Consider the following 13,630-nt stretch of genomic DNA (forward strand, 5'->3'; position numbering starts at 1 on the left):
ACTTTTTTATCATTCTAGCACTTGCCTCAGCATCTGCTATACTCCAGGTATTAGTAAATGCATACATTGGATAAATTAGGGCATTTTAGAGTTTAATTTCTAGGAAAACACTGAGATTTGAAAACTTGCTTCCTGGATTTAGGTTCTGCTGATGACCCTCTAGCTGATATCTCTGAAGTCTTAAACACAGATGATGACATTCTTGGAATGATCTCAGATGACCTAGCAAAGTCAGTTGATCGTTCAGGTATGTGTCCACACTGTTTGCCTGATTCCTGTCTTGACATGAGGTGTGTATGGAGCCAGCCAGTCTTCAGCCTATTCCCAGAAACTCAGTGGATTTTGGTAGTTTTGTGTTTGGGCTCTGTCTGGGACCTGGCATTTACTTGGCCTGTCCTGGTTTTCCTGGTTTAAGGGTGCAACAGGGCAATCTGTTGCCTTCCTGTTATATCAGGTGCAAAGCATGTTCTCTCACAGCCTTGCTGTGTTGGGCCTCTTCTTGTGTTTGCATTTCCTTCACTTCTTGCTCCTCTGGTAACCATCCATTTTATTTGGTTTGGGTCTTATAGGTCTTGATTTATGCACTTTCCAGGTTGACAGCTCACCTTTTCCATTTGGTAAGAAACTGAGCAATGGATGACCGCTGACTAGAAGTAGTCTTCTCTTTGTAGTGGTTTCAGCTGAAACAGCCTGTAGGTGCATGCATATTTTAGTCGTGCTAATTCATCACTAATCCACACTTGGCTTTTCCTTTTTTGTGTACAGCTAAAGCATAGTATAGCTATACTGTGCTTTGGATGACTTTCTTAGTAAAATTTTTTAAATGAATGGTTCTATTCTTATTGATATGTAATTTATAATATTACCCAAATGTTAAAGTTAGTTCTTCATACAAGATCAGACGGGAGGAGACTAAATTTTTACTTTTAAAGAGTCTATTAGAAAGCATGAAAAAAAGACATGAGAGACCGCATTATTGTGACTGTTGCTGAAACTACTGACATGTATGAGCTGAGGGATGTTACAGTATTATTAACATAATTTATTTTCAGAATATGACTACAGAATTTTAAAGATAATTTATGATTAAAACTATAAAGGATAATGTTTACTAAACATTAATAGGGAATTTAGACTTTAATTGATGGTAAAACTTCTCTCTCCTGTTTCACATATTATATATAGTAATTGGACATTACATTTGATGCCACTATTTTCATGTTAAAGCAGTTATTTGTATAATGACTTCTCCTAGATTCCTGGCTTAATATAGGGTCTAGTTTTGCAGAAATCTTATCAAGTTAATATCAGATAAGTTCTTTTGTTCCTCAGGAGGTGTATTTACTTTGAATAAGACCACTTTGGGACTTGGGGTATTGCTCAGTGATAGAGTGCTTGCCTTGCATGCACAAGGCTCAGATTCCAGCCCTAGTATTGGAGGAAAAAAAAAAAAATCAGGTGGTATCTAAGTTTACAGACATGTTGTACCTGATTTTTACTAATGGATTGTACAAATTGATACAAGAATCTCAATTAATTCAGAACTGTAGTCTTCATGTAACTGCTTTAGTCATTCTGTTCTTCAGGAATGCAGAACGGTAGTGCTGTACATTTTGTGTGAATATCCTGAAGTGACCTTTTAATTTGTTTACCTTGCTCTTTTAGATATTGGTCCTATTGCTGATGATCCTTCCTCTTTGCCTCAGCCAAGCATTGGTCAGAGTTCACGACCATTAAGTGAGGAGCAGCTAGATGGAATCCTCAGTCCTGAGCTAGACAAAATGGTCACAGATGGTAAAATATTTGCCCTACATCTAGGCTTTCTAAAAGACATGAGTAAATATGACTTTCAAAGATTTCTGCATGCTTATGATTTGATTTCTATTTTCATAATTTCTGTATCAATTAAATGATGTTTTGTATCAGTTTAATGAATTAGAAGTTGTTAATATTTCTATTTCTTTTATCCTAGGAGCAATTCTTGGAAAGTTATATAAAATTCCAGGTATTTGTGCTCTGAATTTTCAGTTTATAAGAATGGTATTCCCCATCTACTGGTCTTTTAATCTTATTACTATTGTTACTTTGCCTCTTAGAGCTGGGAGGAAAGGATGTTGAGGACTTGTTCACTGCGGTACTTAGCCCCGTGACCACTCAGCCAGCTCCATTACCACAGCCTCCCACTGCACCACAGCTCTTGCCAGTACACAATCAGGGTATGTTACAGTTTGCACAAGGATGTTCTGTATCACAGGTACATGTGTGTATGTGTGGGCATACATATAAGCAAATTTTGTCCTGTTTTTTAGTGACCACATATACAAATTGATAGAAAACTCACCTCTGTTGTGATGGAAAAAATACTAACTTCTGTCTCATACCTCCCTCCCTCTACAAGTCTGTAGTTGGTTAGGTTTTGGGCTGTGGGGGAGGATGTGTATGGTTCCTGCCCTCTCTCCTTAACCCGTGCCCCAGCTCACTTTCACTCTGGTCATCCCCTACACAGTGGCTGTTCTGTTTGGAGGACCATACCCTCCTGTCACCTGGCTGCCTTGTACCCAGTGGTCTCGTTTTGCCTGCACTGTCCTTTACTCAGAGGTTAGCCAGTCACATCTCCACCTCAGCTCCATGCTTTTTTAGCTGTAGTGTGCAGCATGATTAGAAATGCCTGTCTGGATCAATAAGGCTATACCTGTAAGTTGTAAGCGCTTTAAAGATCAAGATTAGGGTCCCATGACTTGCTCATTGCTGTAAACTCTCTCACAGAGCATGTGTTCAGTACAAGCTTTAGAGTAGATCAATGACCTTACTACAAGCCTGTGGACACTAAAATTTCCTGTGGTGTAGAAATTTGCCTATTTTTTGTTTGTTTGTTTTTTGTCAGTTTTCTTTGACCTATCTGTAACTAACCTTCATTATAACATAGGTTTAAGGCTTCAGTTTCCTCCTCTTCCCAGAGAACTGAAATCTGATAACCTAGAATAAAGATCTGCAGGAATAGATAGGGAGGAAGAGAGCCACAGGCATGAGAACCATTTCTTTAGAAAGGACCTTAGAATTCCACAGACAGGTGCAGTTTCGAAGTTTGAACTTAAGAACATTTCTCTATTGTCAATGTTTCATGTCTATTTATGCTGAAATAATATTATACTTTTATAAACTCTTATTCTTTTTTATATAATTGATAAAACATGCAAATAAATTCTCTGTACTACCAATTTTATATAAACATGAAAAATTCTGTAATTGAAAATGGAATTATATTTGAAAATGTTTCTAACTCTACTGGTTTATATCTACTAATATAAATCCTCCTTGATGTTTACTGGATTAAGCATGTGGTCACCATTGGGTAAAACCCCCACATGGCTCTTGCTTGCTGTAATTATTCCTATGTGATTTTATAATGATTAGGAATTCTTCAGTACTTCTCAGCATATAAAAACTATTTTTCTTCATGTTTTCTGTAACTTAAAGTAGGTATTCTAGAGATCACATCAGTTTAAAGATATGTTCCTTAATGAAAGCTGTTAATTATTATGAAAATCACTTCATTTGAAGTACATTCTGGTTTTTAGAAAGGTTTTAAGGAGACGTATTTTGGGGGGGTGGGGGCTAGCTTCTAATAGGCAATTCAAGAGGAGTAATAAGGCTGCCTACCCTGACAAATTGTAACCCTAATGTAGACTTTTGGTGTACACCTGACTAATAGAAGAGTGTCATTCAAGAAGAGCCTCAAGAACCACTAAGATGTCAGTGTTTATGTTTGGAAGAATAGTAGTTCTAATTTATGGGTAAAACATGATCAGGTTTTATAAGTGAGACACTTAAGTATTCCAGAAGGGCAGCTTTAACATTTCCCAGAGTGAAGGAAAGGGATAAATGGGCCGTGCTTTATTGGGCACAACTGAAGTATTGATAGCTGTGAAAGCAGGCAGAGGTGGGTTGCCTGTTTCCTCCAGGCTTCTGTGAGCCAATGTAATGCCAGTGTAATGAGACTGCTCAGTCACATGTTTTGGCAAACTAGGATTGGTGCCAGTATTGGACAAAAACAGTTGTAGTAATGAGTTTATTGTGGTTGGGAGTAAGTTACAATGTAAGTCTATGTCAAGTTATTGAAATGCTAACAAAAGAAAGGAATAGATACGAGAAAGTAAAGTTAGAATAAATAGAATTATGTTATTGTATGGATGTAAGGTGGAAGGAGAAGGGAGGAAATAAAATGAATTAAACTATACACAAGCCAAGCTGGCCTAGAGGATAATCATGCCCCAACCTGGAAACATGAGAAAGGAACATAAGGAGCATGTGTACTGTAGAAGGTAATGCAGTGCACTGGATTTAGTTTTAGACAGCTTTTAGTTTGGTAAATGTTTGACATTCACCTTGTTGTATCTTACAGGCAGTTGCAGTTAGAGCTGTAGATGAAAGTGCTGTGATCCCCCATGTAGTCTTGCTAGCTGAAGTGTGGGATTGGGAAGGATGAGATTTTTTTTTTTTTTTCAGAGACTATATTGCCAATTGGTACAGAATATTGAGGAACTCTTCTTTTTAATTAAATTTAATGAAGTACATGCTGAACTTACCTGATTTGTGTTAGGTATGCAATTCTATGATCCTTTCCCCATTTTGAGGAATAGGTGAAAATGGAAAAAAGTAGAGACTGAGACATTGAATGAGAGTATCTTAAAAATGGTGACAGTAGAGACAGGTTATAAAGTACGGTCCGTGTCTTGGCAGACTGTGGAATGTAAAAGTGAAGTGAAGTAACTTTTCAAGTCTTACCATGAGTCATGCCTCAATAGTTTTCCTTTTATAAACTAATGTTACTGGAGACCTAGGCCAGAGACCTGACTCAAGATCCTGGTGAATCAGGTTTGTCCACTCTTGCCAAGTAATCAAAAAAAAAAGGAACTATAAAAAGCAAGAAAGGAGCTATAATCAGTGCCGCTGTCCTGGGAAGTAGCCTTGTCTTTGGATGTATTGACAGGAGCTCTCATGATTGTGTACGGAAGGGAAGCTGGATGTATGCATAGTCAAAAACTCCCGGTCACACTGTGGCCTGGCTGATCATTACCTAAGGATTAGTTAGGCAGGGCCTTATCTATGAAAAAGAAAGTTGCTGTTGCCTAGTTTTAACTCATCACAAGAGATCAATCAGACCTTGTTTTCTTGGGATCCAGGGTAAGAAACTATGGGAGGGAAGTGACTCAGAGCAAAAGAGACAGATACAAATTGGAGGCAGATATGCCCAACTTTTCTGCTGCTTTTAGTTATCTCTTGGACATTTGCAGGCCCAATGAAGAGTTGGTGTTTTTAATAAAAGCAGCCTCTATGTCCTTGTTACACTAACAAAGTTGGTTAGGTACAGTAGATTTGAAGAGAAAAATGACCACCTCTTAGTTAAATTAATAATGAAAGAAAGATGCTTTGAATTTTACTTTTTTGTGCCCTTGAAACAAATTGTTTAACTCTCTTCTTCTTTTTTTTCTTAAATGAGGTACACATAATAACTATTTTATTGGGCTGTTATGAGGGTGTAAAGACACAATAGATGTAAAGCTTTTAGAATAGCTGCTGTTATTAGGGAAATAATAATGTGGTTGTAATAGGTAGTGCTGATGATTAGCCAGCTGCAGGGCAGTAATTAACCTTTGGTTATCCTAATTATCAGAAAGGTATTTCTTATTTTTCATTAAATCCTCAGATTCCTTAATGGAATCAACTTCTTGCCAAAGTTGAAAAGATAAGTAGCATTCAATTTTGAATAAAAAGCAGAAATCTTTACCTTGATTCCTTCTGGCAAACTGTATCATGGAACATTAGTCATTGTGAAAGCCCTCTAGCATCCAGCTCTGGCGTGCAGTGGAATAAGCCCTGTTGTGAAGGTCCTGGAGACCGCCTCCAGCCCTGTCTATGCTCGGCTTCCATCTCTGCCTGTGAGCACTAGAGCTGAGTTCACACTGAGAGCGCATTGGGCTTTGGAACATCATGTACATGTAAACATGTGAGCATTAGACTCTAGGTTTTTCTTTTATCTAATGTTATAGCAACGTGACCAGGCTGGGAGTTCTCTACCACCCCAAAGAATATCATGGTATTTGTGTCACTAGACAGTGAGGTGAGTGAGTCTCCTGTAATAGCTCCTCTTACATTCCACCAATTACAGGGGCCATATGTTAGAGTATGTCTCCACAGTTCATCATGTTTAATCGGCATGGCTCTTTTAAAAGTATGTGAAAAGTTTTTTTGTTTGTTGTTGTTGTGTTTTGTTTCATTGCTGGAAAACTGCCCCAGTAAGGACAATTATCTTATTTCCAATAGTTTAGACAAGTAGACCATCATAGTAAATATTGGAGATAAACACTTGAGGAGGGTTGTGAAGAAACCCAGGGTGGTCTCACAGTTTGCCTAATATCTATTTAGAAAAGAAATAATAATATATTTAAAACTCACGAATGAACTGGAAGATTTAAAAATGGTTTTCAGGGCAGAACTGCAAATAATGAAAATTAAGGCAAAACTGCAATTTGTTTCTCTTGTAAAGTTAACATATACTAATAGTTACTGCCTCCCAGTACATAGATCATCTCAACCCACCAAACAGTAACCCCTTTTCATAAATACAATCCAGTTTTGCTTCAAACAAGTAGAGAAGAATTAAGATTCAAACCCAGGACTGTTGTACTTTGAAACTATTTTTAGTACACTATAATTAGGTGAATACAATTGTAGAGACCATATTTCAAAATGTTATAACCAAGTGACCCTTTAAAGAGTATTATACAGTATAATGTTGTAGGGGGAAACCTACTTTTAAGTAGAATTAAAGTTTTTTATTTAGAAGTATTTCAGCTACTTGTTATTTGTGAATGATATGCAAACCAACTTTCCCCCCTTTTTTAAGATGTGTTTTCACGGATACCACTCATGAATGGCCTTATTGGACCCAGTCCTCATCTCCCACACAGTTCTTTGCCTCCTGGAAGTGGATTGGGAACTTTCTCTGCTATAGCACAATCCCCTTATGCTGATGCCAGGTACTTAAAAAGTCTTACATGCTGTGGAGAATTAAATTATACAAATTTTAATTGTATCTTAATTGACCTTTTTAAATGCTTGTGTATGATATTGGTGTATGTGGATTTCGCCAGAAATCATGAAACACATTACTTTTATCTATTTTGTAATAAATCTTAATTAAAAGTGGTACTGGAGCCTGGAATCAGGAAGTTATTCTTGTTTATGAAGTGAAGGTCTTTATTTTTTTCATCAGGGATAAAAATCCAGCATTTAATCCAATAGCAAGTGATCCTAACAGCTCTTGGACACCATCAGCTCCCCCTGTGGAGGGAGAAAATGACACAATGTCGAATGCCCAGAGGAGTACACTTAAGTGGGAGAAAGAGGAAGCTCTGGGTGAAATGGCAACAGTGGCACCAGTTCTCTACACAAATATTAACTTCCCCAATTTAAAGGAAGAATTCCCTGGTGAGTCACGGACCATTTCTGCCCATTTATTCACCGACATTTTCAAGTATAAGGGTTTCTTCTACAGATGGGAAGCCCCTGCATCTTCACTGCGGTTCATCAATCTGTCCACAGTATAACGATTCTCTAGATATCTAGAAATGCTTTTGCTTTTTCTTAGTTCCGTGCATTACATTCATTTGCATATTTTCAAACCTTTGTTTCAAGTACTGAAATTATCAGTTTTCTAGTGCCTTGCAGTGCATGCACAAGTCCATATTGTGCAATTCTAAACCAAAAATTTTCCTAGAACGGGAAGTATCCTCTAATTCCTAATATTAAGTTAAACTTAATCAGTCACTTTTAAGTTGTTGGTATTGAAACTTACTCAGTGTCATCTTCCTTTTGTTTCCCTCCATTCATTTCTGACCTGTGGGTATCCTGGATCTGTTTGGAAAATCAGAGGAAACAATAGTGCTGTTTTTGAAATTTTGACTAAATGGAGGATGAAACTTTTAGATTAATGAATCGTCAGTTATCAAATACTTGCAAGCAACACTTTTGTATTATTTTGAGTTTATGTTGCCAGATAAACCAGGATTTAAAATTTATTAAAATTCTGTCTTATGATAATTTCCCAGCCATCTTTCAACACTTAGGCTCTTTTAAGTTACTGGAATGCATCTGGATGTATTTTTCTCACGTGGACCCCTGAGCATGTTAGTCGATCTCCCTTTAGGACTTTATTCAGTGTACAGAAATAAATCAAATATACTACCCTAACAGTTTAAATCAGTGGTTTAATGCAATATCTCCATTCTTTAGCTACATTTTATAACCACACTTACATTTGTTGCTCATAGATGAGCAACTGTTTCTATTAAAACGGTTTGATCAGCATAAATTGCTCTTAAAGCAGAGCTATAGATTTGTGCTTCTTTATAGTGATTTTCTTAAAAAAGTTTACTTTGTGATTGAAAAAACCTCATGAAATACAATGATAAGGCTGTTGACTTTTGGTTTCATTGGCTTTTTGGAAACTTTTTTGGCCAGGGCAGGGGTGGGAAAGTGCTCGAATGGAACCGAGGGCCGTGTGCTTCCTGGTTTCATACTCTGCCAGTGAATTATACAGCTGTATCTAGCCCCTTAATGTGGAGTCAGACTTTTTTTTTCATTAACTGTTGATCTCACCAATACTTGATTTTATATACCATGAAGGCACTAAATTTTATATAAATTATTTAAAACAATTACTTTTCTATGTTACTGATGAGGTGGTTATTTATTATGATCATCATCATTTCCTTTAGTTCAAAATGATAGATTTCTGTTTGGTGTAGATTATTTAGAAAACTTACTTTGATTCTGATATATATATATATATATATATATATATATATATATATATATATATAAAAATAAAAGACAGAGAGAGATAATACACATACACATATGTTTTTATTTCAGGGAATTTAATATACTTGGTTTAAATTTGACTAGTTGGCCCCTTGAATTAAAAAATTTGCCAACTTTATAAGGCAGATTGCTAATAAGGCAACCCTTCTTTCAGAGAATATTTGTTTGACTTACTACGTTTCAGGAACTTGCTATTTTTTTAAGAACTTACTATAGTAGTACAGTGATCCCTTATTCCAGACACTGGGACCAGAAGTGTTTCAGATTTTGAAATATTTGCATATGCATAATGAAATTTTCTTGGGAATATCTTTGAGATTGGACCGAATATCTTTGAGATTGGACCTAAGTCTAAACATAAAATTCATTTATTTTCATCTATACTATATACACATAGCCTAAAGGACTTTATACAATATTTAAGTACACTAGTGTTTTGACTATGACTTTTATCACATGAGATCAGGTACAGATCCATTTGTGGTGTCATATTAGTCCACAAATAGTTTTGGATTTTGTACCACTTCAGATTTCTGATTTTCAGATAGGGATGTTCAACCTGTACTATGTCTGGAAGATGTGGTCTGAATAAGATTAACTGTCAGCAGTTCATCAATTTCTTTTTGTTACAATACATTGTAAGCATGCCTCTGAAAAATGTGTATTCTGTTCTTTTGTTGCAGACTGGACTACTCGAGTGAAGCAAATTGCTAAGTTGTGGAGAAAAGCAAGCTCTCAGGAGAGAGCTCCATATGTGGTATTTAAAAGAACTAAGTGTTGTCTTCTTTCGGGGTGGGGCGGGGGGCGCGGCAATACTGGAATTGAACTTCAGGGCCTCACACAAGCTGGGCAAGTGCTCTGCCACAGAGTTGAATCCCCAGTTCAGGAGTTAAGTCTTTAAAACACAGCATTTAATCTTTATTTTTGTTGTCTTTGCTTAATGAAAAGATTTTCCACTGAAGAAAATGCTTGTTAATACTTGCACAATTAATAGGCAACTTTATTTTGTAGTGATGTCCTAATTCATTATCTCTCTCTTAAGACAGAGTGTGACATTTTTATAAAGTCATGGACAGACCAGGATGAGGAATTTTAGGAGCATGTTTACTTTGTTTCACTTGTTCTCTTTAGCAAAGAGTACTCAATTTGGAGATTGGATTAGTGTGCCTCTGTTTCTTCCACAATAAGTTCTTTTGTTGTTTGTTAGGTTTACTAGGGAATCTTTATGCATCTTAAAAGAAACACATTTAGACATCTTTAAGGAGCTTGTGAAACATGGTCTTAGTCAGGAATTGGAGAATTTTTAAAAGAGCCAAATAAGATTGTTAGCCAGAATCAAATCTTTGGCTTTCATTTTAAATAAAACTAAATATTATTGTTTGGAAAAATATAAACAATTATTTTCCATTCAATCACCAATGAATATGTTTTCAGTTATTTGATTATTTTGCATGAAGTATTTAAAGAACTTATACACATATATACACATGTAGCATACACACATATATCCATCTGTTTATTTAATAATGTTCATACACCTATAAGTGTGTGTATATGTTTTTCTTATTGGATTAGATTAGATTGTTTTACCTTAGATTTAGTAAGGCAATGACAAGATATTTTAATGTTTCTCTGTAATTTTATGTAATGGTAAGTTTCAAATATACAGATTTTTCTATCGCATGGACTAATTTTCCTTTCCTCTAAATTGATGGACATGTTAATTCTTTCATTTTCTAAGGATATTCAAGAGCATTAGAAAGAAAAATACTAGATTACACCTGGGATCTCCTAGGCTTTTTCAGATAAATAGATAGAAACTGATAACGAGGACATGTGCTATAAATAGAGAAGGTGGGCTAATGTCCAAAACCTTTCTTAGGAGAGGCTGTAAGTTCTATAGGATAATATTCAACTATTTTTGAGTACTTAACCCAACTTTTTCTTGCTTTTGTATGGTAAAGTTCAACATCGTTTTATTTTTATTCCTGAGTAACCATATTGACATATATTGGAAAATAACATTTTTCTCTTTTTGTCAAAGCAAAAAGCCAGAGATAACAGAGCTGCTTTACGTATTAATAAAGTCCAGATGTCTAATGATTCCATGAAAAGGCAGCAGCAGCAAGATTGCATCGATCCCAGCTCTCGCATCGATTCAGATCTTTTTAAAGATCCATTAAAGCAAAGAGAATCAGAACATGAACAGGAATGGAAATTTAGACAGGTATGAGGTTTGGAGATGATTTTCTTTTTTAAATTGCATTTTTGTTCTTTGAGAAGTGAGGTATTTACTTCTTAATAGAACATTTTTATCTTTTTTTGGTAAATTATTTAAATTGATTTGAGAAGTTTATTGAAATATTATAAATAATAGACTGCCCTAGGCAAAATTGGGAATCCTCTGAGGAATAATCATCTCTTCTCTAGGACTATACTGTCTAATATGGAAGCAGTCTGGTAGCTATTGACCTCAAACAAATTAATTTCCTATTGCCTTTTCTACCTGTGGGATAGTTATTTTCTTCTTAACATGTGATTGCTTTTTCTATCTTGTTTTAATAGCAAATGCGTCAGAAAAGTAAGCAGCAAGCTAAGATCGAAGCCACACAAAAATTGGAACAAGTTAAAAATGAGCAGCAGCAACAACAACAGCAGCAACAGCAGCAGCAGCAGCAGCAGCAGCAGCAGCAACAGCAGCAGCTTAGTTCCCAGCACCTTCTGGTGCCATCTGGGTCTGATACTCCAAGCAGTGGGATCCAAAGTCCCTTGACACCTCAGCCTGGCAATGGAAACATGTCTCCTGCACAGGCATTCCATAAAGACCTGTTCTCAAAACAGCTACCTGGTATCCCTGGTTCCACACCTTCAGATGATGTGTTTGTCAAGCCGCAAGCTCCACCCCCTCCTCCAGCCCCATCTCGGGTACCCATTCAGGAGAGTCTTTCTCAGTCTCAGACTTCTCAGCCACCTTCTCCACAAATGTTTTCTCCTGGGTCTTCTAGCTCCCGACCACCATCTCCATTGGATCCTTATGCAAAAATGGTTGGTACCCCTAGACCCCCGCCTGGGGGCCATAGCTTTCCCAGAAGAAATTCTGTCACACCGGTGGAAAACTCTGTGCCTTTATCATCCGTACCAAGGCCTATTCAGATGAGTGAGACCACAGCCAATAGGCCACCCCCAGCCAGAGATCTGTGTTCTTCCTCTACAACAATTAGTGACCCCTATGCAAAACCTCCAGACACCCCTAGGCCTTTAATGACAGATCAGTTTCCCAAACCTTTGGGCCCATCCCGGTCTCCTGTAGTTTCAGAACAAATTGCAAGAGGTCCTCCAGCAGGTGGAACCAGTGATCACTTTACTAAACCCTCTCCTAGGGCGGATACGTTTCAAAGACCACGGGTACCTGACCCGTATGCTCGACCTTTGCTGACACCGACACCACTTGATAGTGGTCCTGGACCTTTTAAGACTCCACTGCACCCTCCTCCATCCTCTCAGGATCCTTATGGGTCAGTGTCCCAGGCATCAAGGCGGCTGTCTGTCGACCCTTATGAAAGGCCTGCCTTGACACCAAGACCTGTAGATAATTTTTCTCATAGTCAGTCAAATGATCCATATAGCCAGCCTCCCCTAACTCCACATCCAGCAGTGAATGAATCTTTTCCCCATTCTTCAAGGGCTTTTTCTCAGCCTGGAACCATATCAAGGTCAGCATCTCAGGACCTGTATTCTCAGTCCCCAGGAACTCCACGACCTGTAGATTCTTATTCCCAACCCTCAGGAACTGCTCGGTCCAATGCAGACCCTTATTCTCAACCTCCTGGAACTCCTCGGCCTACCACCATTGACCCATATACTCAGCAGCCACCAACCCCCAGGCCATCTGCACAGACAGAAGTGTTTGTTACACCTGCAGCTAATCAAAGGCACTCTGATCCGTATGCTCATTCTCCTGGAACACCAAGACCTGGAATTTCTGTTCCGTACTCTCAGCCACCAGCAACACCAAGACCAAGAACTTCAGAGGGTTTTACTAGGTCCTCAGGTACAAGACCAGCCGTCATATCAAATCAGGATCCTTTCCTGCAAGCAGCACAACACAGAGCACCAGCCTTACCTGGCCCTTTGGTAAGGACACCTGATACATGTTCCCAAACACCTAGGCCACCTGGACCTGGCCTTGCAGATTCATTCAGCCGTGTTTCCCCATCTGCTGTTCGTGATCCCTATGATCAACCTCCAATGACTCCAAGGCCTCAGTCTGACTCTTTTGGAACTGGTCAAGTTACTCGTGATGTTGCTGACCAGCCGGGGCCTGGGTCAGAGGGAAGCTTCAGCACATCTGTAGACTCTCCCATGAGTTCCCAAGGCCAGCAGTTCTCTGGTGTCTCCCAGGTTGCTGGACCTGCACCAACTTCGGGGGGAGCTGACACACAGAACACTGTAAATATGTCTCAAGCAGATGCAGAGAAGCTGAGACAGGTAATCATGGCACACGTTTTCAATGTCTTAAATGTATCTTTTGTGGAAGCCATTCATTTAATCAAATGGTAATTTCTACACAAGTGTTAATTTTATTTAATGTTATTGTTTTTGTAAAATACAAAGAAGAAAAATAAAATTCGTAAAATTAACACCAGTTGAATTAGATTTAATCATATCTAATTTCAGTCTTTATGAATTTGTTAAAGAATCTTTTGATATGAAAGCTGAAAGTTTCATGATAGCTGAATGGCAA

General features: G+C 37.8%; 1 protein-coding gene across 15 annotated transcripts in view; it reads left to right on the forward strand.

The window, feature by feature from the left end:
* Nucleotides 1–13,630, forward strand: part of Kmt2c (lysine methyltransferase 2C) — a 266,290-nt gene that overhangs the window by 214,052 nt on the left and 38,608 nt on the right. For 12 of the 15 annotated variants that reach the window (XM_076831496.2, XM_076831532.2, XM_076831540.2 and 9 more), the window contains 10 exons: nt 143–247; nt 570–617; nt 1,666–1,794; nt 1,973–2,005; nt 2,097–2,216; nt 6,908–7,040; nt 7,277–7,491; nt 9,570–9,643; nt 10,931–11,113; nt 11,452–13,374. In XM_076831496.2, the coding sequence (XP_076687611.2) occupies nt 143–247; nt 570–617; nt 1,666–1,794; nt 1,973–2,005; nt 2,097–2,216; nt 6,908–7,040; nt 7,277–7,491; nt 9,570–9,643; nt 10,931–11,113; nt 11,452–13,374 (2,963 nt within the window). The remainder of the gene's footprint in view (nt 1–142; nt 248–569; nt 618–1,665; nt 1,795–1,972; nt 2,006–2,096; nt 2,217–6,907; nt 7,041–7,276; nt 7,492–9,569; nt 9,644–10,930; nt 11,114–11,451; nt 13,375–13,630) is intronic. The other 3 variants (XM_076831548.2, XM_076831621.2, XM_076831598.2) reach the window with 1 other exon arrangement.

The sequence above is a fragment of the Callospermophilus lateralis genome, chromosome 1 (assembly GCF_048772815.1).
Source record: "Callospermophilus lateralis isolate mCalLat2 chromosome 1, mCalLat2.hap1, whole genome shotgun sequence".
NCBI classification, from domain to species: domain Eukaryota; kingdom Metazoa; phylum Chordata; class Mammalia; order Rodentia; family Sciuridae; genus Callospermophilus; species Callospermophilus lateralis.